The sequence below is a fragment of the Brienomyrus brachyistius genome, chromosome 3 (assembly GCF_023856365.1).
Source record: "Brienomyrus brachyistius isolate T26 chromosome 3, BBRACH_0.4, whole genome shotgun sequence".
Classification (NCBI taxonomy): Eukaryota; Metazoa; Chordata; class Actinopteri; order Osteoglossiformes; family Mormyridae; genus Brienomyrus; species Brienomyrus brachyistius.
In genome coordinates, this window is record NC_064535.1 from 1,526,930 (window position 1) to 1,553,500 (window position 26,571).

Here is a 26,571-nt window from a genome sequence, read left to right on the forward strand (position 1 = left end):
CCTGTGTGCAGCAAAGTGAACCTTTTGTTGGACGTACATCTAGATGCCATCCCAGGCGAGGAAAACACCCAGGAGCAGGAAGTTTCCCAGACATTAGCGAGCTGTTTTTGGTCTCTCTCAGACTTTTTGGCTTGTGGAAACAGTCATATAATAGCTAATGATGACGGTTGCAGGGATGTTAGCATAGCTGGTCTGAAGCGCCCTTTCAGGAGGAGAGAGCTAAGCCTACATGCTTCTGGGCACCACGCATCTCCTCTTCCTCCTCCTCATCTTCCTCCTCCTCCTGTGCCTGTCAAAATGGCCTCTGACGCCTCGTTTGTTTATTTGCCGATGAGGAGTGGTTATGCAAGCATGCTGCTGCAGCCCCCTGCCCGAGCAGCTTCCTGACCCACACGGTGACACAGCAGGTTGTGAGTGTTGGTAAACAGCTGAGAGTGGATTTCTGTGGATGGGAGGGGTTGATGGACACTTCCAGACTTTATATACAACTCATGGGGGGAGGGGGGCATGTATTGCATACAACTATTTATCATACATTAACCACGGTTCTAAATATTTAAAATACCTTTAAAGTGGTGTGAAATTGCATTGCGTTACATTATAACTCATAAATAGTAGTAAAAAAGTAGTAAATGCGTTTTTCTCTGGAAGAACCACATGCCAGTCGATTCCAGTTGTTTTTGTGGTTCGGTTATGTTATGGCTGCATGTGAAATGTCCTTAAACTCGTGTTAATATGGCACCGGCCATAGAGACACAAGTGGGGTATGTTTGCGACCTCATTAAATGTCAGTAAAGAATGATAGCATTCACTGGAGTTCACACAGCCCAAAACCACTGAAATAGAGCAAAAACGTAACCCTACGTACAAGAAATATAAAAAATTATATATCTTTGTAACTTAAAACTTTAAATGCATCAAATATTTTTCATCAAAATGTATTTTTAATAAACTATTAACTAATAATGCCTATTGCAATTTATTGAAATTGATATGTTATACATCCACATATTTGGAATTTTTTATTGGTATCACTGCTGCCTCTAGGAACCAGAATCCCACCTTTGCTCTGGTTGTGTACAGTTAGCCCAGTGTCGTGTGCAGCTTCTCCGGCTTCATCCTGCAGCTGGTCTCTTAATCACCCATAAACCGTGCTTGGGTGTGTGTTTCTCTGTGTCCTCTGATGGACTGGCATCCTGTCCTGGGTGTACCCTGCAATGTATCCCGTGTTTCCATCTTCATTTAGCCTTCAGAGTCAGGGATTTGGCAGCAGTGTCACTCATCTGAGTAACTGAAGCTGGACCGTACTGTGTTGAGATATTTCAGGTCTAGGACGCCGACATATTTCGGCGTCACCACTTGTTCTAGCTGTTCCTGCTAGGTGTCAGTACAATAATACCCTAATTACGCATTAATGTTAGTGTCGTTTAAACCACATCAGACTAATCAGTTTGTCACCTAACTGAAAAATAATGTTTAAGTTTCGGAGAGGCTTAACGTTCACACTTATGATGATGCCTACGCAAACTATTAATGACTGTATATCAAAAACAAAGTAATCTCCACGACAGCAGTTTCGCTCCAGGTGATCCAACTACCCACGGGAGCTCTTCTTCAACAGCGAGTACGGGCTTCGGATTTGTGAACGCGCACAGCATAGGGCGTCCTTTCTAAGGTTCAAATCTGATCCAGGATCAGCTATTTCTCCCCGACAGTAATCTGACTACTGCCTGAGCAGATCTACGGCCGGTGGGTTTGGAGACTGACGCATGCGCAACACGATAGCCGCACCGGGACCTGCCCCCAGCTCCGTTGGTTTTGACAGCAGATCTGGGATCATATCTTGGAGCTCTCGATCGCTGATTCCGGCACGAAGGCTGATCCGCGGCCGGTGGCTGGCTCGCGTCGGGCGGAGCGTGACGCGAGGCTCACGGGCGGATTTCAGCCGTTGGCTAGCGCTGGAGCCCCAGCAGACTGGAAGTCGGCGGCCGGGTGACGGTGTCTGTATGGTACAGAACCAGTACCTTCCCAGTTCGGATTGAAATTCTCTTCTTGGGGACCGGCTTTATGATTAAGCTACAATCTTCAATGAGTAAGCATATCCCTGTAAGTGCCTTTTTATATTTAAAACATTTCTGTCCACTTATCCGTTTTCGGTTTGTTCGCGAACGGTTTTCACCATTTAGATTGTATATTTGGTGACCGGCAGCTCTTTGAGACACACTGATACTGTTATTAATATCACTTGTTTTTTATTATATTATTTTAAATGTAATTTTAATGTGTATTGTCCTGCCGTAGCCCGTCGCCAATGCCGTACATCCGTGAAGCCACCGTATTACCGCTAAAAGCATCGATCAAGTACTCGATAAACGGTGGAATATCTTAATTTTTATTAAGATAACATTTATTTTAATCTCATTAGAAACATCAGCCGGTGCTTCGGCTATCTTTTCATGAGTGACTCGGGAACGGCTCTCTGTCAAGCTGCCTGGTATTTCAGTAACACAACCTTTATTTTTTGTACATACTTTGAAATGTGCGGTTTAATTTTAGTTTAAAAATAAGTGTGGTATTTGTGTGTGTGTGCGCGCTCTCGAAGGCACCACAGAGGCCCGCTCTCTCTCCGGGGCCTGGCACCGGGCTATAAGGCGGCTATCGGAGCCATTAGCCAGCTGAGCTAACTGCTACTAGGCGGAGGGTGCTTCGACTTTCGGGCTTCTTTTCCGGGGTTATATGGACAGGACATTATTTTAGGAAGAAAAGTCACTAGTATTAATATGTATGATATCAGTTTTAGGGGACGTGTGGCCACTCGGACGTCGTTAATTGAGGGTAGCGGGCTAACGATGCCCGCTCACTGTTAGCATGCTGCTAGTGTTAGCCTACCTGCCTGTCATCCCATATAGGAAGGGGGAGTAAAATCCTTTTATTAAAATAATCGGAGGAATCGATCGGAGGAACTTGAAAATTGTTGAAATGGGGGTTTATTAGTTAAAAACTGAAGAGACAGGCGCGTTCAGTGCGGGTTCCGCTAGATCCAGGCGTTCTTGAGCCCCGCATTTGGGACACGAACCGGCCCCCCTTTTCCCCCATGAGTCACAGCCATTCCTGGATCTCAGACGCTTATAACACATTTATACCGTGCCATCGTCGTACATTTACAGTGACAGCGTTAATATGACGATAAATCAGTAGGAGTAATTATGATAATCATGTTTGATGAAGTCTGGTGCCCCATTCGCTCGTACAGTGTGTGATAGTATATATTTTAGTGTGTGTGTGTGTGTATGTGTGTGTGTTATATAAAATATGGGCTTAGACGGAAAGCGGTCTTACAATGTCGTAGCCTTGGGCCCCTGTGTGTATGTACAAGCTGGGAGTGCTGCTGTTGCTTTATTCACTAATCCCGTAAGTAGCTTAGAGGAGAGAAGAATATTCTTTATTTTCCGTGGGTAAGATGCTTTAGGGGAGGTGGGGGGAGGGGTGATGCAGTTCTAATGTCCCCCACAGATGGCTTCCTGGTGGCGGTGACATGCTCTTGCGTCTAAAAGCCATTCATGGCTTTTCCTTCCACTGCGCACTGTCATTTGTGTTATTGACTGCTTTGGCCCTAATGTCATCATTCAGACGCCTTGTCCATGGGCCTGTGGTCTGTAAAAGTGAAAAGAAAAGGGGAGAATCGGGTGAGATGGCATATAGCACCCTGCTGAGCTCTTTGGTGGATTCAAAGGCAGATGATCTCTTTTTGGGCATGTGAGTCGTGTGAGTAACGACGTGTTCTCCTGAACTGTATGCCAGTGGTCTCTAGGTCTTCTATGTGCTTATGAAGAGTGCTTGCCACAGAGTTGGTACTGGTCAGAATTCCGCCTGTGTTATGGTGGAACAGCAGAATGCTCATGTGCCCTGAGATCCCAGGGCTTTACTTCTCCCTTGGGTATTGTTGTATGTACGCATCCATTTTTGAGGATAAAATGTTCATATGTGTATGGTTGATGGAATTTTTATGTTGCTTATTGTTCCTGTGCCTCTGAATCTCTGTGCAGGTGTTGCCAGGTTACAGTTACTTGTCTATAAATAGTTTTCTGTGGTAGTCTAGCCAGTAAAATGGCCATATGACAGTTTTCCAGTGGGACTTTTGGGCTGTGTTTGAGCAGTTGCCCTTTTGCAGTTTGGCAGTAGCTCAGAGTGTGGTCATGCCTCTGACTTTAGCCTGTATCCCTGGCTGGGACGATCTGGGAAAAAGCCTCTCTCGTGTTAGCCTTTTGTCCAGAATGCTGTACAAGAGTGCTTATTTTTTATCACTTGCCGTAAATTAAGAAGCCTTCACTTGGCATGTCTTACTGCCGTCGACCACCCGAGAATAAACTTCCGAAATGGAATTCCCCTCTTGCCCTAGACATCTTTGGTCCAGCCTGTTGTGCCAGATGGGAACATGAGGGAGGCTGCTTGCATACTTTGTTCAGCAGTCATTCATGTTGAGTCATGTACCTGTAAAAGCAGGGTCTCCCCCCGTAGATGAGACCCAGCCTAACGGTGGTGCCACACTATCAAAGTATTCATTAGCGTTTCATTACAGTAACAAACTGAGATGAAGAGCCCTACTTCAAATATTCATGTTTCCTTGTACCAAGCACCACCACCCATTTTAGAGTCATAGGTTAGGGAATTCACAACCAGCACAAAGGCTTGGTTATGACACAGAGGGTTAGCGAGTTTTGCTGAGACATTCATCTATTTACAGCTTACTCCCTTTTGTGCTTTGTTTCCTGCTTTGTGTGGGTAGTAAAACGCACAACATGACTGAAATGGTTAGCACTGTTGCCTCTCACCTCTGGGACCCGGGTTCAAGTCTCCGCCTGGGTCACATGTGTGCGGAGTTTGCATGTTCTCCCCATGTCGTCGTGGGGTTTCCTCCGGGTACTCCGGTTTCCCCCCATAGTCCAAAAACATGCTGAGGTTAATTGGAGTTGCTAAATTGCCCATAGGTGTGCATGTGTGAGTGTATGGTGTGTGAGTGTGCCCTGCGATAGGCTGGCCCCCCATCCTGGGTTGTTCCCTGCCTCATGCCCATTGCTTCTGGGATAGGCTCCGGACCCCCTGCAACCCAGTAGGATAAGCGGTTTGGAAAATGGATGGATGGATCTTGCTTTGTGCTACATTTTAATGATTTTCAGGCAGCTACTACTATTCAGTGCATTCACAATTTGCTGTCTCCCAGTGAGCAATCCTGCTGCGTCGAGGACATGTTTGAAATGAGGTTTTCGCTTAATGTTATCATCCAGATTACAAGGTAAAAGTACGATGGATGGTTGCACTGCTGTTAGTAGGCTTCATCTTCTCCAGGCTCCCCTCCTTGTAACAGTATTGGTCAAATTCTGTGGTATTTGGAAGTCTTGTCATGTCTTGGCCCTCAGCTCAACAATTTTGATAGTTCTGCAACAGTGAATTACTTAAAATTATGCTTAAAAATTCAGCCATATGATTTAAAGGCTTGGAGTTTGTGCCGTATTTATAGTAATGAAACTTGGTATTTGTTTTCCCTGAAACAGTTTTTCTTAAGCCACCTGTAATTTCTGTCATTTTGAATTTTGTAAAGGGGTTTGAAATTTCCTGCAGACTTCACGCGCACAAATGTAATTTGTTTGTTTGGAAAGTCCCTCTCTTTGCAATGTGCACTATGCATAACTGAGAGAACTAACCCTAACTGGAACTGGCCTAGAATATACATTTGAAAATAGACTCTTTAAATGAGGCATGTATAATCTCATACTCCTAGATGTTTAATAAGTGACTATTAAAATGCTACATTTTAACACATTTAATCAATGTGTGTACTGTGTGTGACTTTCTATGTGTAGGGTTGATGATAACCTGTGCTTTCCATTTCTGTCTCTCATGCAGCAGTTCTGTGGTGTTTTCGGTCACACATTTATGGAGTTTCTGAAGGGCAGTGGGGATTACTGCCAGGCCCAGCACGACATCTATGCAGACAAGTGAACTGTTGAGATTCGTTCTGCCACGAAGAAACGACCTGTAAGGACCTGAGGACCAGGCTGGGACTTGAGTGTTGAACTTGCGGCAGAGTGAGGGAGCACAACTCACCTGAGGAGAACACACCTGGATGGGGTAATCTGTGTGTGACCTGCCCTTGTTGGCCCCCCCCCTCACCGGAGTCAAGAAACCCTGCTTGTTCTTTTTATTATTATTATAATTTTTTTTAATTTCTAGTTTTAGGAAAGGTTTATTTCATACCTTACCCTTCTCCCACACAAAGTACCTCACTTTTTAGATTCCAAAAAAAATAAACTCTTCCTGACGTGTGACGTGGAGTATACACATTTTTTAAAAAATCCCAAGCATCTACTCCACCCTTTTGTTGGATCGGTAAACAAAAATATCCTTTTGTATTCATCACTTTTTCGTTCTTGCGCAACTTTGTGTGACCATGGCACGTATGAACCGACCTGCCCCTGTGGAGATCACTTACAAAAGCATGAGGTTCCTCATAACTCATAACCCGACCAACGCCACCCTAAACAAGTTCATAGAGGTGAGTTTTTAGCAGCGCATGGCGCATCTGAACAGCCAGCACTCAGTCTGACTGACCTGTCTGCCATTTGGCTGACAGAAAGTAAGCCTGATTATCATATGGCGGTGTTCCAGGTACTTACAAAATGTTCTGTGCTCTTAAAATTCAGCACTACTTGGGATTCTAAGTATTTCTGTAATCCTATTGTAAAGCAATTTAAAGCACGGTATCCCACAGTTGTTCAATCATCTTCAGCCATCTTGTGTCCTGAAGGGAATTTCAGATTGTGTTTGTCAGGCTACAAGGTGGCTGATGGTGAAATGGCCGGTAATCAGAAGGAGTGTGCAGAGCTTTTTCCAATCATCTTCAGGAGCTGAAGAAGTATGGTGTGAGCACCGTGGTGAGAGTGTGCGAGGCCACCTATGATGCTGCTCTGGTAGAGAAGGAAGCTATTCAGGTTTTGGTAAGGTTTTTTTTGTAATATATTGTATGTGTGCGAGAGGAATGAGAGAACTCCATTCCCTTCAAGAAATGTTACTTCTTCAGCCTAAGAGAATGGGTTTCTGCATAGGGTCATTTTCTTTTCCATGAGATCTAATGTTAGTGAAAGACTTGCAAGGCTAACCCGTCCTCTCGGTAATTTTTCTATTCTGAGTGTTGAGCCCATTTGTTGTTAACTTGTTGTGTGACCTCACCGCACTTCCCTTCCAGGATTGGCCATTTGATGACGGAGCTCCTCCTTCTAGCCAGATTGTTGACGATTGGCTGAACCTTCTGAGGGCCAAGTTTCGTGAGGAACCTGGCTGCTGTGTTGCTGTTCACTGTGTGGCTGGATTGGGAAGGTGTGGCTCCATTTCATATGAGTGTTAGTCATTACAGTTTACTACTTGGGAAGGATGGTTTCTATGGCTGTAAACATAATAATGGGATGAGAACAGCATTAGCAAACTTGGTCATGGGGGAAAATGTTTTTCCTTGTGTAACCTTAAGCATGTTCTCCAAAGAGCCCCTGTGCTGGTTGCCCTCGCCTTGATCGAGTGTGGAATGAAGTATGAGGATGCTGTCCAGTTTATTCGGCTGTGAGTATTTGGAATCTCTTTAAGGTATACATGTCATTATTAGTGACCCAGTGGGTAGCACTGACTCATTCCACCTCCTGGGTCGGGGGTTGAGTGCCGCCTTCATAATGTTTCTGTGTGGAGTATGCATGGTCCTCCTGTCTTATGCATTCTACTCCCGTAGTTCAAAGATGTGTAGTTATGTTCATTGGTGCCTCTGAATTTCCCAAGTGTGTGTGTGTGTGTGTGTGTGTGTGTGTGTGTGTGTGTGTGTGTGTGTGTGTGTGTGTGTGTGTGTGTGTGTGTGTGTGTGTGTGTGTGTGTGTGTGTGTGTGTGTGTGTACACTCGTGCTCATGATGGACTGGCATTCTTCCCTGCGCCTGTTGACCCTGACCAGGTTAAGTGGTTGGGAGATGGATGGATGGATTTAGGGTTTAAATGATGTGTTTGGGGGGTTAGAAACACATCATTTAACACACCTAGAGTCCTTCAGACTGATCATGGCTTTGGTTCTGCTTATCCACTGTATTTTCCCTGAAGTAACTTGCTGTTTCTTTTATATATTTTAGGAAGCGTAGAGGAGCTTTTAACAGCAAGCAGCTCCTCTACCTAGAGAAATATCGTCCAAAGATGCGCCTTCGATTCAAGGAGTCTAATGGCCATCGCAACAACTGCTGCATCCAGTGAAGCAACGCATGCTGCGCTCACCCCTCCCGCACCGAAGGAAGACACCTGGCTACATGCAGTGCAGTTACCGTTGTTCCTCTGTTCCCTTTTTGCTGCTTGAGTGACACCTGACGTTAATCCTCAGCTGGTGTCTGGTATTCATTAGCTCTTAAAATGATCCTACACTGAAGGCATAGTTGGTCTTAAATACTGAAAAAAAAGACAGCTGGTTGTGTGGGATTTGTCCAGTTTTGGTAACTTTGGCTGTCTGTTCCCAGACCTGTGAGTGTGCCTAGGTCCTCCCCAGGAAAACATACCATGACATCATGTCCGTCTCCATCAGATTATTGGGTCATGTGGCTTGGGGCTCACTGTCAGTGACTCGCCTTATGTTTTCTCGCTGGTTGTTGTCATGATACAGTGTTTTCCCTGTCTGTTTAGCCTTTGCTTTTGATTGGTTGTGAAATGAAATGGGTCCCTGACATCATCCATGCAAAGCTGGAGCTTGTGACAGACCCAGCAGGGGTGCGACTTTAGGCTTGAACTGGCTTCGTGTTCTCTGACCATCATCAAAGTAAACATTCCCTTCAGGTTCTCTTCATTTGTTTTGCCATTCCAGTCAGATTTTTTTCCGTCATTTTATTCTTCTGTAGCCATACCAGGTGTTCTATTTTTTTTTTACTTTAGCACAGTACCAATGCAGTTAATGACAGCGTAATGGACGTGGAGGACAGTTGGCTATATGTAAAAGACTGCAGATTACCTTGACTACTAGGATCAAAATGTACCTGTTAAACCTAAGCCCATGTATGATCATGTTTACGTGTTTATGGCAAGCAGCTCTGCAGCCAGTGACCCAATGTGTGCTCGTGTGGTGCAATAACTCTGAATACTGCCATTTTAAGACCTAGGGAACCAGGAACCTGAAACGTACTGCCCCTGACACCATTAGGAGCAGAACCTTTGGTCCAGTGTCTGACTTCTGCTAAGCCTGAGGTCTGTAGGCCGACACTCTCCCTAAGGGTTACTATTTGGGCTCTGAATGCTGATGATGTGGCTTTGCCTTGATTTTGAATTTTACATAACTAACCCCGTATTCCGCGGCTTTCCTGACTCCATATGACGATGATGACTGAAGGCAGCCATTCAAAGTTGCTTGCAGTAATATTACTGCCCGTCCCATAAATTAGATCGTGGATGAAAGTTTTATGGAAGAGCATTACAGTGAACAGTTTACAAGATGTTTAACGAAAAAAAAAAAAAGTGTTTGGAGGTCGTCACTGTATTTTGAGTTTCCATCTTTAATCTGTGTAGGACCCTTTTAAAGGAGTTTTTTTTTTTTTTAAGGTTTTTACATGTGTAAAAAATGTAGTGACTTAGGTGCCAAACATTATTTTTTATATATATGTTGTTGTAAGAACCATTGAGTGAAGACAGGATCAGTAGTTTCCTTTTATGTTGGTCTTGTGAGGAAATTTGTTGAAGGTGGTGTGACTTCACTGTGTATAACGGTATTTGCTTATAACTCTGACTAATCTTTGTTTTTATGAGGGCTATTCCCCCCCCCCCCCCAAACGGGATTTTTGACAGCAAAAATGGTGTTACCCAAAATCTATCCATTTATGGGTCTCTTCCATAAAACTACCACTTTATACAAAACCGTACAAGCACATATTTTGTTAGATCATCCATATTTAAAAAGCCTCGGACTTTGCAGAATTGCCGAAAGGTACGCAGCACCTTGTGGTCAAGTGCTCGGGCCAGGTGAATTTCATTGGGTGGGGGTAGAATATTTCTATTTGGTCAAGATAAATATGTTGCCTTTGTCTTGCTGAAAATATGCCCTTCAGTAATTTTTTAATATACAGATGCTTTTCTATTGTAGCTAGAACTCATTGTGTAATAAGCATCTGAAATGTGTCATTTCTTTTAATGTTACATAAAATCTTTAACTACTGCTCTGTCTAGAATGTGATCATTATTTTACCCTTATTGCCTCTTGGCTTCAAACTGTACATCAGTGTCAGTGATATTTTGTATCCCATTTTATTTGATCTGCATAACTTGGATACTTGATAACTTATGTATTTGAAATGGTGACGTATTAATGTTTGATCAGCTATTTATACTGTAATTGGGAATGTGTGGTGTAGTACTGTGGGAGAAGTTAATTGCCAGTGTTCACCAGTTTGTGAGCGCGCTTGTACATCAAAATAAATACAAAAACCCATTTATTCTGTGCGATGTCTCTTTCGCGGCAACGTCCATTATAAATACAAATCTCAGAATTCTCGTTACTTAATTTTGCCTTGCTCTTTAAGTGTAGACAAAGTATGCCTATAAAGACAAGTAATGTCCTTTCGGGTTCCTGGGATATCACGAAAGGCGTATATAAAATGTACTCGGCATAACAATGCTTCTCGCTAAGCATGAAGAATTGCTGCGCTGGTCCAGTTCGAACTTCTATCAGGCCAGTCCTGCCTGCCCAGTGTCTTAGGAATAGAAATAGACTTCAACAGTTCGGTGAATTCATGTGTAATGGCTTCCCCTGAAAACTCCATTTCCCAGAGTCAACTCGGATATGTGATTAGCAACGCACAGAAAACCCTACAGTCAGTGAGCCTTCGAAATGTTAATTTGTAAAAAGTTTTGGAGCGACTAATAGCTGAGACCCTATCCGTTGCTAATTTGTCCAGTGACCTGTTAATGTCAGCACGATAATCGCTGATATTCAGAAACATGCTAACCAGTGGCCGTTACCAGACTTTTATGTTTTCGTAAACCACTAACAACATCTCTGATTACTACTTCATGATTCACCCATGGTATAATAAATCACCGCCTTGAATTTTCAGGGGGACACACAATCAACAAAAGTTCAGCGGCCCGAGAGGATATGCTCGCACAAGTTCGGGTAACCAGGCGCTTCTCGTAAAACTGGCCCGACATGCAACAGCGCCCCTATAAACTGGCCCGAAGTATCACTCAAGGGCCTCGTTTCATCTTAAGTGCATCAATGCTGAGCCTGAGCTCAGAAACAATCGGTAACGCTATGCATATTTATGCGTATATTTTTACTTTAAATCACCCACCTTTGGAAGTGATCATATTTCGTATTCAAATACATCGACTACAATTTACTATTTAATATATTTAATCTATTATAGTCATCACCTATATGTGTACGAAATATTATTGCTCATAAAAGTTTTAAGTAAATGTATTTCAATGCTGCGTAGTTTAACTAAGAACATAACTACTTCGCTTCCACATACCTATGTCCAACTACGGTCTCCGTTCGTTACGGAGGAAGGAGGAACATCGCATTTTACGGCGATTGGGCAACAAATGAATCACGCCTTTTAATGATTGGTATACACTGCCATCTCCTCTTACACGATTGGTTGATGTTAAAAACCCAGCCGGGAGGGGGGCGTTTCAGCATGGAGCCCGCTGGGCCGGCCGAGTTTCGGAGTGAGGGGGGTCGCAAATCCGAGTGCAGGCGCTGGAATGGCCACAGTTGGGCCGAAAGACGGCGTACGATAGAGCGGGATCCCCAGGTAAGGACACTGCGCCGTACGCCGGCTCGCCCTAACGATCTGCAGCATCGGGTCAAGAAGGTAAAACGTTTTTTTTATTTAAAAAAAACAAAACAAAAACCAAGCAGTTCCCTGGCAGAGCTAGCGGAGGGGGGGGGCGTGATCATGGCCGGTGCTGCAAACAAACTCCGGGCCTCCCCGAGGCGCCTGGTCTAGGGGCTATGCGCTGTGTGCTCCCTCCGCTGTAGCCGCGGACTTTAATGTCGTTATCGCTGTTGTTGCTTCTTCTTACGCTTGTCCAGCTAGTGGCCGTGTGATCGTGTGGTAAGTTCACGGCGACACCGTTAAAATCGAGTGGCAAGGCTGAAGTATGATGAGGCCAAGCTATGCTAGGCTAACGTAAGTTCAGGCTAGGCTAGGCTAAGCTACTCGAGCTGAGAGGCCTGCCCAGGTTCGACGTTAAGCTTGCTGGCTAGGTGAGGCCGTGACCCCCTGAAGTGTTTAGCCGGCTCTCGGTCCACCCACTAGCGGGGATGTTTTTAAGGCCGTGCTTGATGTTGGCCGTTCTCTGGTTCCTGAGAGGCCCGGGCAGATAAGGCAGTATCAGCTCCACCACCCAGGGGAAGTGTGGGCAGAGCGTGTGGGGACACGGCTGCCCGATGGGGAATAAACACGGCACGTTTGGGTGTGACGGGTAACTAGCTGGGCGTTCATGGCAGCGTCCCCTTCCCCGTTAACCGGCCGGTTAGTCCATCACCCAGCTGGTTCATAAATACGCCCAGCGTGTTTTTATGATAAAGGGAAGGGGCGGGATATGAGTGTCGTGCTGTTTTAGTCAGTATGGTACTGAGCCAGTAGTGTACTGGAGGAATAATGTTGAGTGGGGATTTATGTGGAATTTGGAGGTTCGTTAAGCATCAGGCCCGATAACATGGATAGTTACCCGTGATGTCGTCTCTTAGCAACGCGTGGTAAACGAGCACGTGTGGACGCGCAAGGTGGGGCTGCGTCCACATCACTCACGCGCGTGATTCTCCAGTCGGTATAACGTTTCACCCCACGCTGTTTAGCAGGCCGTGCTTAATGCCTGCCTGTTTTGGTCACGTCTCTCGTTATAACACTTAGGGACTTGAATGTAAAATTTCTAGGCCTATTAGTCGAACCGATTTCATTTCCAGTTTGTGCTCTGATTCAGTGCAGCAGACGCCTAATATTATTAAATTAGAATCTGCATTGTTATGCTTAGTTTAGTGTTATCGTGAAGTTGCTCTGAGACATAAGCAAAAGATGTTTTGCAGAAGCAACCTTGACAGAGTTTCAGCTGGTGTGAAGTAGGATAAGTGTGGCAGAATTACTTATTTTACTTGTTGCAAAACTATTACCGACCATGTTTTTAAATGTTTTAAGAGGTTTATTAGGTTCATGCACACACTGATTAAATATTATAAATAAACAGTTTTAGCCCCTCCTTTACAAAGCTAAATGATTCTGAACTTTGCCCTTGTTTGAGGTGAATTCTGTGGGAGGTGGATGTGAGCTGATCCCATGTGTGCCAAGTTGGAGCAAAAGCCGACCATTTTAGTAGACAATGGGGTGCGACTGGTTCTGTGCTGCTTAATCAGGGTCCCGTTCTGAGGCCCCAGAGATTCTTGCTGTTGAACCATTGGTTTGGTCTCTGGTACCATTAATAAGAGATGAGCAGCTCACAGCTTGATCTGCATCCAAAACATTAAGTCTTTACTTAGTTCTGTCTGTGGTCTTTTAAAAATTGCCTTAACCTTGCGTGTTATTCATGTTATTCTTTAGTATATTCACACAGTTGTCTCCGTTAAGTGTTTTCGGTCAGTATTCTTCAGTATGTCTTTATTGTGGAAAAACTTCCCCTTTTAGTGGTCTTTGTTTTTTGCTTTGAATGTTTACCCATAGCTGTTGCATTTTTCTGTGGTCTTCCTGTGCCGGTCGATGGACCCCAATGAGGTGTGGGCTCACGTCACGCTAGCTTTACACATGTAAGATTTAGTTATCTGGTCGTCTGTCTTTTGTTTTATGTAGGTCTTAGGAATTGCTTGTGCTCCAGGATGTGACATGAAGAAGGGGCAAGACAGGAGTGGTCCCTACGGTATGTGTGAAGCATCCTTTCACAGGAACTCATCACCATGTGACATCATACATCTTTGCTTAAATATAGTGCCAGTTGTTACCCAGTGGCATTTGGGCCTGTGTTCAGCAGCCTCTGGTTTCCCGTCGTCATCACTGGAAAATCTTTTTATTCTGCCTTGTCTTTGCTGACGTTGTGTAGTTTTGCTTGTCACATTCAGTTGTAGTGTAAAGCCTGGATGACTGGCAGCAGGGGGGGAGGGGTGATATTCACCAAAAAACCATCATGATCTTTAACACACAGCCGCAATCCACAATCTGAATTGCAATCTTGTTGCCCAGTTTTTAAATGAACAGTGAAGAATATACAGACTCGAACGAGCCTAAGGACTTATCAATTGGCATGATATTGACGTGTTATATAAACGACAGTGTTTTCGAAATGAAAATTAAATGCTAAGTTATACTTTATTTTAAACAAAGTTACCGGATGCTTCCATTTCAAGGTGATTGAGATTTGTGCTCTCTAAACTCGGTCGCCCCAGTGATGAGATGACGCCCAATTTGCACCTTGCACATCTGTGCAATTACACTTATGGCAAATGTTATGATGGTAGCTGATTTGTATCACTTTGTTTCATGACATTTTCGTGATCCAACTTAATTTCGCCAATATTTCTTTTCACTACCTGACGTTCATTTCACGGACTGCTTGTGAGCGATCCCCATCGCCCAGATATTCTGGCTTTGCATTCTTTGTGTTCTGTCTGTTTTATAGAAGTTCTCCTTATTGTCTGCACTTGTCAGAGTGCCTCTATATGGGTCTTATTCATTATGTACCCCAGTCACGCGATGGTGAGCGTACAAGTTCCTTCATCTCAGAGTGAACCAAAGCTATAAGAATACCAAAATTCCCTGTGACTGGATGGCAGCAATTTCACCTGATGAGAATATAAACGAATATTTCACATATGGGATACTTAGGTAATAATAGTGTTGAACCAAAACCTGGAAATGGATGACTGATGTAAACACTTAAATCCATTGTCTTTGCTTGTCATTTTTTCTTTCTGTCAGCAGAATCCTTAACATGGGTTCTCTCTAAATATCTCTGTAAATAAAACGATTCCTGTAGTTTTCTGTAAATATAGACAGTGTGGTTTTCCGTAAAATTGCGGACGGGACAGCAATGGATGGGACAGCGCCAGAAATATAATGTGGTGCAAATGTGCAAGGTACAAACTGGGCAGGTGGTATGGATCAGGTAGCTACACCATGGATCTGTACTTCGGTCACAAACAGTGACTTCCTACTAGATGGCTGTGCTCATTGGCCAACTTATATCATTCGTCTCTGTTGCAGGGTCACTTTCATGTTACGTACTTGTTAATTTAATGGGTGCTATCGCCGTGGCGGGTGAGGACGTGTGGTAGGGATCGAGTAGTAACACACATTATTGGTCATCACCGTTTTATGTTGGGTTTGGAAATACTAGTAGGGCACAAAATGTCACGATCTCTACAATGCGCAAGAAAAGTAGATTGTGAAGGTCAAGATCGATCACGATATATAAAATCGTCAGATCGTCCACCCCATATTTGCAGATTGTCTCACAGAATGTCCTTATTACGTGAATTTGTGAACTGGGCAGTTTCTCTTCTCTTGGCCTTTTCCGGCCATTTTCTTCTTCATACACGTCCTTCTGTTCCCACAGAGCTTTCGGAGCAGCAACAGCATTCATGGATGGGGTTGGAACCTTTAACCATTTAATCCCCAGTGACCAATTGGAAGAGTCATTGTTAATAGGACAGAACTTGGAAAGCGAAGCGAGTGATGAGTTTGGAACTGGTCACCACGTGCTGGAAGACTCGTTGAAGAATATGCTCAGTGACAAGGATCCCATGCTTGGATCTGCGAGTGCTCAGTTTCTTCTTTTGGATAATGAGGACACCGGCTATGAGGTTGCTGATTCAGCAGGTGCCTGTTGAAGACTATAAGGTTTAACTTCTGAGACTAGACGTCAGATAGCGGTAGATGCTTTACTGAGATTCTTGGTGCAGCAACGGCTATGAGGAAGAGGCTTGTTCTGTTATGGTAATGCAAAGTCCGAGCAACCTTTATCTCATACTGCTAGAGTTGTAAAGTATTGTTCTTAGGGGTTTAATGTTTTGATAACATGTTAAGATGGTTTCAGTAGTGATGGACTGGTGAACTGATGTAAGCCTAGTTCTCCTGACACCATATTTATGTGATTTAATTATAAGTTTTGGTTGCATAGAAGGAATCATTGTTTATTGGGTAATACCACGTAAGGTTTGGACATTTGTTCCTTTTTTGTCTCTAACTGCAGGTCTGGCCGGGATGAGTAAGTCAAAAGGTACATGCGGTGTCTCCAGGTCTCCAGCGACTCGACCCAAGGGCCAAAGAGGCCGGCCAAGGAAAATCCCCGCTGCTCTGCCGAGCGAGCCTTCCCATGAAGTGGACCCGGGTGAGCTTTCAGAAATGTCCGCTTTGGCTGATTTTCCCACAGCAGTACCTCTTGGCATCTGATGTATTCAGCTGCTTGTAGCTCTTAGGACAGAGAAATGCATCTTTAACCTTCCTTCTGTCTGGATCTCTCTCTGGCTAGAAGTAGGAATAAGCAGACAGTATGAGATTATGGCTGTGAAATAAAACTTATAGCTGCTTCATGGCATTATCTCAAACCACCGTCTTCTGTGTTATTGTGTTATTGTGACTTTTAGCTACTGGCACAAAACTGAACATTTGTTGTGTTTTTTATATGGAGAAGTGGCCCCATGGTTTTGCAGAAGATACCACTTTGCTTTGCATTACCCCATGGCTTTTTGCTGTTTCTTTCAGAGCCTGTGAAATCTGGCTTGAATCCAACCAAGAGTACAGAGGCTGTCAGCAAACCGGCCAGCAGCAGAGTCACCAGAAGATGTGACAGGAGAGAAGGAGTCAAACAGCAGCAACAGGAAGCAGCTGAAGCACAGGAAGACCCAGCAGACGCCTCACAGGATAAGGAGGAAGGAGCTGGGAGAAGCACAGTTTGCAGTGAAGTCGGACAGTCGATGAACCCTGTCGTGGTGTTAAGGCGTCTGACTGTGACTGTAGGGGGGTACAAAATTGAGCTTCTTCCAGGGCCTTCTAAATCCCCATCCACCTCAGCCCCGGGTGCAACACCTTCTCAGGGCTTCTCCGATGCTTCGGGGGGTGTTGAGGGTGTGAACTTGTCAGCTGCACAAGATGTGGCCGTAACAATGGCAGATGGCAAAGTGGTTGAACATTTGACCTCTGCTCAGGACATTGGGAAGTGCAGCCCGGCTGAAGCTCCGGCTGAAGCTCCGGCTGGAGCCCCGACTGGAGCCCCGGCTGAGCTGGGACCTTGCGTGAATCCCAATGAAGTACAGGAATGCTCTGGTGTGCTGTTAAGCAGCAGTCATCAAGCTGTGGATGTGTGCACAGCAGAGACTGAAGCGAACAACCCGTCAGATTTACAGCAGCCAGATTCAGGGAGTGTCAAGGAGACTAAGGGTATAAACTCAGGTGGAAGTGAAACCCGGACATGTTCAGATGCTAACAAATCGGTTGTGCTTGAAATGGCAGCTGGCAAAGACGGTCAGGACCAAAAGCCTCCTGCCCAGAAGCAGCTAAAATCGAAGCCATCACCAGCATCTCCCAAGAAGAAGAACCTGGAGCCCAGCACCTCAAAGAAAGCTGGAGCAGAGCCGAAGACCCCTCAACCAAAAGATATGACCAAGGGTGACATCCAGGACATGCAAACCATCAAAGGCAAGTCTGTCACGGGCGCTAAAAGGCGCACGGAGCATCTCCAAACCTACCCACCCTCCAAAATGTCGAGGGTGCAAGGTAAGAGGTTGGCGAAACCAGATGTTGGCCCCAAAATGTCCAGTCCTTTTCACCCTGTGGTTAAAAGGCTACTTCCTGGAACTGTCAGTCCAGATGGGAGTCAGAAACGACATCCTGGTACACAGGCTGGGAATTCCAAATCCCCCCATCTTCCATTTGGGCCCAAGCCAGCCCACCCTCAGGTGGCCGTAGCCAAACCTAGCCACTTCCCGAGGGAGCCATCGGAGGACGACGATCAGGAGAGGCTTAGAGCAAAGAAGCAGCTGGAAAAGGCCTCACAAAGACCGAGGAGCAAAAGTGCCCGGAGCTTGTCTGTGGACGAGCCCCCACTCTTTATCCCCGATAATGCTCCCTTGCTCAAAAAGGAGGCCGCCGAGGAAGAACCTGCAGAAGGAGAAGGAGAGGTCATCTGGGATCCGAGCAAGCACTGTGGCTTCTGCAGGAAGCCTCACTCTAACCGGTGTGTGTGTGTGTGTGTGTGTGTGTGTGTGTGTGTGTGTGTGTGTGTGTGTGTGTGTGTGTGTGTGTGTGTGTGTGTGTGTGTGTGTGTGTGTGTGTGTGTGTGTGTGTGTGTGTGTGTGTGTGTGTGTGTGTGGCCGACCTTTCCTCAGAAAGTCAGCCAGCAGTTCTTGTGTGAACCTGTCTGCAGCAATACCTGAATCTGCCATAGACCAGATTTTTTTGGATTCATTTGAAAAGTGTCTGATTTTAGTTTGGATGTCCTTGGGTTCTGCTTACCTGCATCCATTTTGCAATCCCTTCTCTTAAGTTTGCATCAAGTACAAGGAGCCCTTAGTTGATAATTAAGTATTAGATGAATCATTGCTCATTTGTATGATTTAATGGAAGTCCCTTATACTTCTCGGGCTTGACATTTCGATGTCACGTGTTTAGGTTCATGGTGGGTTGTGGACGCTGTGATGACTGGTTCCATGGTGAGTGTGTGGGGCTGGACTTGGTAAAGGCCCAGCAGATGGAGAAAGAGGACCAGGAGTACGTCTGCCTTAAGTGCTGCGCTGAGGAGGATAAGAAGGTTGAGTCTGAGGACCACGGGGCAGCCTCTGTTGAAAGGCAGGTCAAAGCGGAGCAAGCCCAGGAGAACAAGCCTGCTGTCAGATATGAGAAGATCAGCCACCAGCCATCAGCCGCAGCCGTCAGGAAGGCAAGTGAACGCATCGGCTGTGCCGTCTTTCGGACTTCTGCCCGTGTGACCGGGTAACGGGTCTGTGTGGCTTCAGTGTATGGCGGGGATCTCCAACTCCAGTCCTGGAGAGCTACTGTCCAGTAGGTTTTCTATCCTACCTGGCTTATGGTGAGCCACAACTGTTCCTGGTATTTACCTGCGAACAGGTGTGACTCATCATCAGCCAGGTAGGATGGAAAACCTACTGGACAGTAGCTCTCCAAGACTGGAGTTGGATACCCCTGGTGCGTGGGTTATGGGTGTACTTTGGTGTGGAAATGATAATGAAAGTAATGGATTTTTCATGTCCCTTACAATGGCTACATTTCAGTTTGTGTAGATGTCTGGAGAGAAGCTTAATGCCTCTGTGTTGTGGAGACATGGTCCACATGGGTCGTTGATCTCCTTTGCCCTTAATATGGCGATGTACAGTGTAGTGTAGTGCTATGCTGTCTGCATTCCCCAGCCCCCGCAATTGTATGCGAAATTGTCAAATTACACTTAAAGTAGAGCACAGGATTCTTGCCATGCTATTAAGGATAAATAGCAGCAGGATGTGAGCCACTTGCGTACAACTCTCACTCTAATTTAAGCCCTGTGAAATGAATGCTAGAGACCTGGATGATAATGCAGAAACATTTTGTCCTCTAGTGAATTATGGTGACTGACATGTAATATTCCTGTAACCTGCCCAGTAATGAAGGGTCTGTAAGTTCCAGCCTCCTTTTTTGAGTCACTAATAATTTGGTGTTGGGTAACCAAGGTGCTGCTTCTAAGCTCCACCCAGATATTGGCTTATGCCTAGATCATACTTTACACTTTGCATGTGCACTTCCGGTCTGGGGATGGTCGTCTGCGTGGCAGCTTGTGTTCATACAGTGAATGCAGATGGTTGCGGTCGGCGCACTCAATGCAATGATATACCTCCAGACCAGCAGAGGGCAGATGTCATCTCCTAGGTCTGAATGAAGCTTAAACAAAAGCAGAATGAGATGCGGTGTGCAACTGCAAGTTTAAAGCCTTCACCGGTTTCGAAAACAATAAAAACATAACTTTCTTTTGTAGAACTACTTAACTGATGTCTGGTTTGTCTCACAAGCAATTTGGACAGTAAATATGTTTAATCTTTACCTTTGACCCATCACGTTTTTCATTAAAAGTGCTGTTCGATTCTTGTGGGGAAAAAAATTACATTTGGGTAGAAACCAATACGACAGGTGGACGGAGTTACGGAGCCCCTAAGAGGTCAGGCTGGGAAAATATTTTTTGAAGTAATTTTGTGTTCCCTCACAATAGCTTTGCGATCCACTTGTCCACTTTCTGTTTGCTGCAACGCAGTGGGAAGAATCGGTCTAAATAATGCTTGTGTGCACTTTGCGTTCAATAGCCCGTCTGTCGTCTTTAGTTAGTGATGGTGTCATTATCAATAAATGTGTATAAAAACACACATATGAAAGTCACATGGTATGCACTGCTCCCCCATAGTTTAATGCTTAAAGCAGACTTAACTTGACAGGTCTGTATCGTTTAGTGTTATACTTTTAGTTGATTAATGCTATGTTTTGTACTTTAAATGGACACAGTACCGTTATTAATAAAACTATTTTAAGGGATCGTAAAATTATTTTAAAATTTCCTCACCTGACCTCTTAGGGGCTCTGTAGTAATACATCATTAATCTTGAACAAATATAGATAAGAGGTTACCAGAGCCGTTGATGTTTATAGTTTTAAGCTGAACAAATTGAAAGGACAAACTTTGCATACCTGCCGCCCAATGGATATGCATAGTCAGTATCTTGCACATGTGCGGTCGACCGCAACTGAACGCAGAAGTTTGAATTGGCCTTGAGGTGTGATGTCATTGAGATGCACGTCACCCCCCCATGCGGTTCTGCTGTTATAACACCCCCAAAGGCGTTTGCCTTCTGACGTCGTCTAAGTATGGTGAAATGTATGGATGTGTTTGTATTTAAGAGATCTATTGAATTTTCTGCTCTGCTCCAGGACTCTCTGGAAAGGAGGTCTCAAGAAGACAGAGATGGAGAGAGTAGAGCATCTGCTTCGGACCAAAAAGCACACGTGCCCAGACGTCCCCACCTTTCAGGGGACGCGACACACAAGATGGGTATGGAAGTTTCCCTCCTTTTCGTCTCTCCTCCCACCGCCATCGGGTGGAGGGTCATGGGCATTTTTATCGCACATCCACAGGAACGCATGATCGGCAGGAGGCAAAGAAGGCGAAGACGTCTCCGGCGGCCTCCAAGAAGCCTTCAGTTGAGCAGATCAGGAGGAATGTGCGGGACTCCCTCAAAGACATACTCCTGAAACGGTAAAAGCCTCTATGTCCTTTTCTTCCATGCATATCATGCAGCGCCTGTGATGTCGCAGGAAGTGACTGTAGCACGTTGCCTTTCAGACTGAATGAGTCTGACCTGAAGGTTTCCACAGAGAGAGCAGGAAACGTGGCCAATAAAACCGAGAAGGAACTTTTTGCCTTCTTCCGGGATACGGACAGCAAATACAAGAGCAAGTACCGGAGCTTGATGTTCAACCTCAAAGACGCTAAGAACAATGTAAGTGTGCTGCTGTCTGGCGTGTTCAGGAAGCATGCCCGAAATGTGGGTTCTGTTGGGAACCCAAGAGCCAAGGAAGACCGCTATGACTGAGGTCATCTCTAGAGCTTTCTGAGATGTTTGGTAAAGGATTGTAAAGGGCAGTTTAAGCTACAGAAAACAGAGGATGTGTTTGACGACTTTAGGGTCTGTGATCCTCTTAATGCCTGGTGCCAAACACTGTCCCATGTGACTTGCTTTGCTGTTTGATAGTGACATCCCATAATATGAAGGCAGGCTCATTTATATGAGTGACCTCAAGAGGCATTGATCCCTGACTTGCATTTTCTGCCACCCCCGCCCCCGCAGGTATTATTTAAACGGGTTCTCAAAGGTGAGATCTCCCCCCACCATTTAATCCGAATGAGTCCGGAAGAGCTGGCCTCCAAAGAGCTGGCTGCTTGGAGACAGCGGGAGAACCGACACGTAAGTCTCACGCTGCCGCCTCCAGCCGACATCCAGTCACGTTTCGGAGGATGACTTTTGGTAACAAGCAATTTTACAGCAAACACAGCCAGTGGCAGATTGTCCATGCTGACATTATAGGTTATTCGGGTGTTTCTGGTTTAACTAACCATTGCATTTCTCCTGAGGCATGTTTACTGGGGCTCTGGGCTATTGCCTAGGCAAGCTTGTGCGTGAATCTGCCTGTGATCACAGCACACTGTAATGCAAATATTCTGCCATACTGTGCCTACTGTTTTATCCCAGAGTAAATACTTTGTTGGTAATGAAACCACATGTGTGGTTTCATTACCTCTGATTTTATTTTTATGTGCTGCTATCTAGTGTTGTCTGTTTTTGGGTCACTGACTTAATTAACTTGTGTTAATTTATAATAATGTAGTCAGTATGCATTTGTGTAATTTATTGGGACTGCATGGTCCTGTGTTTTTTAATTTGTTTTGTAATAGACGATTGAAATGATAGAAAAAGAGCAGAGGGAGGTGGACAGGCGCCCCATCATAAAGATCACACACAAGGGCGAAATCGAGATTGAGAACCAGGAGCCAGAGAAAGAACCGGAACCCGCCGATATTGAGGTAAGATGGAGGGGCCCCTCCGCCACATGGCGCCTTTCCCTGTGTGTGATGCTGAAGTATGGTCCTTGCTGTCTTCAGCCTGAGCCGGTGCCGAGACCACCAGAAGAGCCCGAAATGGCCCCCCCAGAGCCTGAACCAGAGAATACTAAAGATACCACTGCCCAACACAAGGCTCACCTCTTTGACTTGAATTGCAAGATCTGCACAGGTACCTGCTAAGGCTCTCTTCTACGGGTGTACCCAAGCATGTTGACGTCCGTGCAGATTCCCCATGTAGAGCTTCACCATCGACAGCTGAATGTTAGCCTGAGGTTACAGCCTAGCTGTTGTGCTACTGCAGGTCGAATGGCTCCTCCTGTGGAAGACGCCACCACAAAGGTGGTGAAGGTGGCCACCACAGTGATGCGGAGGCAGACGAGCACGGAGGCGGAGGGCCAGACCAGCGCCTCATCTCCAGCTGAGGATCTGCCCTTCAGTGCCATGGAAGACGGCTTGGTCAGCCCCAGGGTCTTGTCTTCCATCGATGAAAGGTTTGATCTGTGATTTATCATGAATGCGCCCATGAGTGCTACAGCTTGATGTTGGTGCTCGTCGAACCTTTCTGTGCACCCATGATGTATGGTGTGGACTTGCTTTCCTGTAGCTGTGGTTCTGACTGATGTGGGATATTCCAGGTTAAGTGGCAGGGAAGATGAAACCACCTTCCTGGACCGTTTGGAGTTGCTGTGGAAGGGATTTGTCAACATGCCCTCCGTGGCCAAGTTTGTCACTAAGGCCCATCCTGTTTCAGGTGTCCTGGACCACCTAACAGAGGTAAGTCACGGATCTCACCTCCACATAGTTGGTGGCAGTGCATTTTAAACCTGCAGAAGACCTGCTTTAACCTAGTTGAACAAGTGACACCGGTTTTATTTCTTTGGTCAGGATCTGCCTGATAGCATCCAGGTTGGTGGAAGAATCTCACCACAGACAGTGTGGGACTATGTGGAAAAAATCCGGGCTTCTGGAACCAAAGTGAGAGCATGACTCATTGTTGGATGTGTTGTTCTGACTGCGAGTCGCCACGTTCCTCCTCCAGAGCTGTGACTAACGTGGTGCCCATTCTGCTTCTCCTCCACAGGAGGTCTGTTTGATACGATTCAGTCCTGTAACAGAGGAAGACGAGATCTCCTATACACTGCTCTACGCCTACTTCAGCAGCCGTAGACGTTACGGCGTGGTGGCTAACAACATGAAGCACGTCAAAGACATGTACCTTATTCCTCTGGGAGCCTCAGAGAAGATCCCACATCAGTTGGTCCCATTTGATGGGCCAGGTGAGAGAGAGTCCTACCATGAACATGTCACAGCTTCAAACGTGACATTCTGGGTGAAGCTGTTCTAGTCCCTAGTACATAGAATCACAATGCTGATATTTTTGTGTTTGACATTTTTGGTCACGTGAGCCTGGTAACTTTTCCATGTCTGTACATTATTTCAAATTGACACCCCTCAAATGAAAAGGAGGGTGACATTACTTTTGTGTTTTCTTGTAGGTTTGGAAGCAAACCGTCCAAACGTTCTCCTGGGGTTAATAATTAGACAGAGGGTCAAAAGGGACTTTGGAGTCCTCTTGTCTGTGGACATTCCGGAAGCCTCGTCTGCAAGATTTCTGCCTGACAGTCGGACCAAGCTGGATTCCAGTAGTGAGAGTGGAAGTGCCCTCACTGGTGAGGACTACCTGAACTCCTTGAAGGGGGCACGGTCTACCGAGGCCACAAACCCACAACAGTCAGCTGTGAGCGACACCAAAACTGGGAAACTGCAGCTGGTGGAAGCCCCATTAACCACAGAGGGGAACCTCCATGAAACTGCCAAACCGCTTCGCTTCCTCCCGGGGGTGCTGGTCGGTCGGGAGGAGCAACCCTGTGCCGATGCTGCATCCAGGCCTCTGGCAGCAGTCGACGCTCCTCAGGGGCTATCGGGCAGCTCGGAGGAAGCGCTGAGCAGGCAGCCCCAGCTGGGGGGTGGGACAGGGGGGGGTAATGGCTCTAGCAGAAGCCCAGCTTCCAATGGCCTTCGGCTTGATCGCTTCATTATAAAGAAGAAAGACTCAAAGGGCAGTAATCCTGAGCCTCAGCAGAGAACAGCCGGTCTGGAAGACTCTTTGGGTAAGGGACTAATCGGTGACCCTAACACGGCCACTCCTGAGAGACCTCTGAAGGCTGAACCTCCAGTTGATTCAGAAGGTGTCCTTCCAAACCTGCCGAGTCGGGTAGGCCAAGGGCTTGATAAAGCAAGTAAGGCCGATTATACGGGTCAAGAAGCCAAACACGAAGGGCTGACTTCAGTCTCCATAACCACATCAAACTCTGTCCTCGCCGAGACATCCAGCACGGCGTCGAAAGCCAGCCCTTCAGGTTCAGCTGCTAGCCCGGCGCAGCCTCCGAGTGGAATCCCAAAGGCCGGCTCTGTTGCGGACAGCGCTGAAAAGCTGGGTACCAAACCATCGTCAGCAGAAGGACACACCAAGCAGGAAGCCGCCGAAGCAGACGGCCATCTCGTTTCACAAGAACGTCCTCTGGCAAGTGGGCCAGACCCAAGTACACAGCCTGTGCCTCACCAGCCTGCAAAAGACACCCAAACCAGCAGCACCATCTTGTCATTTGGTAAAGCTGAAGACTGCACCCCCCGTCTAGTAGTTCATCCCAACCCTCCAGCACCTGTTTTTTGTCATGTTGGTCAAGGGCTACCAGTAGCTACGTTCCCTCCAGGGCCAGATGCAGAGGTTCAGTACCAGCAAGCCCCTACACCTCTCTTCCAAGCCCCAGACCAACAGGCACAGTCAGGGTTCACCTACTCTGGGGCACCTCTGCCGTTTCCGCAGTCAAATCCCTCACATCAGTATCCCAGCACAACGTGGCCCAGCACACCAGCTGTGGGTTTCCAGCACTCCCAACATGTGCCATCTGGGCCCCCATTATCTTTTGATGCATCGAGGACCACAGAGTCCTCAAAGTCTCTACCTGCACCCAAGGAGGACAAGGCACCAGAGCAATACCAGGGTGACCCTTGGGATCGGCAGCCATGGCAAGCTGACGACGGCTACAAGCGGGAGAGCAGCGACCAACACGGCCAGCTAAGGCACCACAGTGAGACTCACCACGAGAAGAAGGGCAGGCATCACGACCGGGACCGCGAGCATGGGAAGTCCTGGGAGCACCAGTCAGAGAAAGGCGGACAATGGGAAAGGAGTAGGAGCCGGAGCCGGAGCAGAGAGAGATCAAGCCGAGAGCGTCACCGTGGACATGACGACAAGCACAGGGACAGCCGGGCTCGGCACCGAAGCCGGAGTGGCAGCGAGCACTCCAGGAGCGAGCGACACCACCGGCAGCATGGTGAGTGGGACAAGCACCACGAACGGGACCGTGACAAGCACAGGAGAGACTCTTACGACAAAGGGAGGCGGAGTTCCAGAGATGGGGCCAAGGATGGACGGTCATGAGGTGTACCCCCGTCCCCCCACTGTCCGTGCCATCTTCCTGGGAAATTCCTTTCTATTTGTCAGACTTCCCAACTGTTTAGGGCAGATGTTTCAGTAAGAATAATTACATGTTCATTACGCAATGAAAGCTTTTTTTTTTTTTTTTTTAAACTAATGGTATGAGTTGTTTTGTTTTATTTGAAAACTGCTGTACATTTTGTAGTTCATATTTTTAAGCGCTTCACATAATGAGCTACTGACTTTAGAGCTGAAGGTTTTGACTGACTGGTTTTAACGATTCTGCGCCATATGTAGTGAGCTTCTTCAGTGCATGAACCTGAACATGAATCTGACCCGGGCTGGGGGGGTGGGTGGCGGAACATATGTAATTAGAAATGAGGGCTCCTGAATGCAGCTGTGCTGAATACGCCTGCTCCTTTGTAAGTGCACCACTAAAATAAATGTTTTTCTATTTGTTCCTAATGGTGCTTTTGTGTGTGTG

At 46.2% G+C, this 26,571-nt stretch overlaps 2 protein-coding genes across 7 annotated transcripts; both read left to right on the top strand.

Moving 5' to 3' along the window:
- Nucleotides 1-1,884: 1,884 nt before the first annotated feature.
- ptp4a1 (protein tyrosine phosphatase 4A1) lies at nt 1,885-10,487 on the top strand. Its single transcript, XM_049006833.1, has 6 exons — nt 1,885-2,106; nt 5,905-6,553; nt 6,903-6,995; nt 7,244-7,374; nt 7,537-7,611; nt 8,161-10,487. Exons 2-6 carry the CDS (start codon nt 6,449-6,451, stop codon nt 8,276-8,278), a joined length of 522 nt encoding a protein of 173 aa, XP_048862790.1. The 5' UTR covers nt 1,885-2,106; nt 5,905-6,448; the 3' UTR covers nt 8,279-10,487.
- Nucleotides 10,488-11,662: 1,175 nt separating this feature from the next.
- Nucleotides 11,663-26,552, top strand: phf3 (PHD finger protein 3). Of its 6 annotated transcripts, XM_049006829.1 has the most exons (17): nt 11,663-11,817; nt 13,849-13,915; nt 15,608-15,870; nt 16,244-16,381; nt 16,756-18,226; nt 18,661-18,928; nt 20,956-21,076; nt 21,160-21,280; nt 21,368-21,524; nt 21,873-21,989; nt 22,478-22,606; nt 22,685-22,814; nt 22,947-23,136; nt 23,281-23,419; nt 23,531-23,620; nt 23,727-23,922; nt 24,142-26,552. In XM_049006829.1, the coding sequence occupies exons 3-17, from the start codon at nt 15,633-15,635 to the stop codon at nt 26,088-26,090; spliced, it is 5,454 nt and encodes a 1,817-aa protein (XP_048862786.1). In that variant the 5' UTR covers nt 11,663-11,817; nt 13,849-13,915; nt 15,608-15,632; the 3' UTR covers nt 26,091-26,552. The 6 variants fall into 6 exon arrangements, with proteins under 6 accessions (XP_048862786.1, XP_048862784.1, XP_048862787.1 ...); XM_049006827.1 differs by lacking the exon at nt 15,608-15,870; XM_049006830.1 differs by lacking the exon at nt 13,849-13,915 and having other exon boundaries at nt 11,682-11,817.
- The last annotated feature ends 19 nt before the right edge of the window (nt 26,553-26,571 follow it).

Excerpts from the sequence above, each read along its gene's own strand:
- phf3 (XM_049006826.1), top strand. The coding sequence starts at position 11,701 with ATGGAGCCCGCTGGGCCGGCCGAGTTTCGGAGTGAGGGGGGTCGCAAA. Across the intron at positions 18,227-18,660 it reads AGGAAGCCTCACTCTAACCG|GTTCATGGTGGGTTGTGGAC; the intron begins GTGTGTGTGTGT and ends TCACGTGTTTAG. Across the intron at positions 23,137-23,280 it reads TTGTCTTCCATCGATGAAAG|GTTAAGTGGCAGGGAAGATG; the intron begins GTTTGATCTGTG and ends GGGATATTCCAG.
- ptp4a1 (XM_049006833.1), top strand. The coding sequence starts at position 6,449 with ATGGCACGTATGAACCGACCTGCCCCTGTGGAGATCACTTACAAAAGC. Across the intron at positions 6,554-6,902 it reads CCCTAAACAAGTTCATAGAG|GAGCTGAAGAAGTATGGTGT; the intron begins GTGAGTTTTTAG and ends AATCATCTTCAG. Across the intron at positions 6,996-7,243 it reads AGGAAGCTATTCAGGTTTTG|GATTGGCCATTTGATGACGG; the intron begins GTAAGGTTTTTT and ends CTTCCCTTCCAG.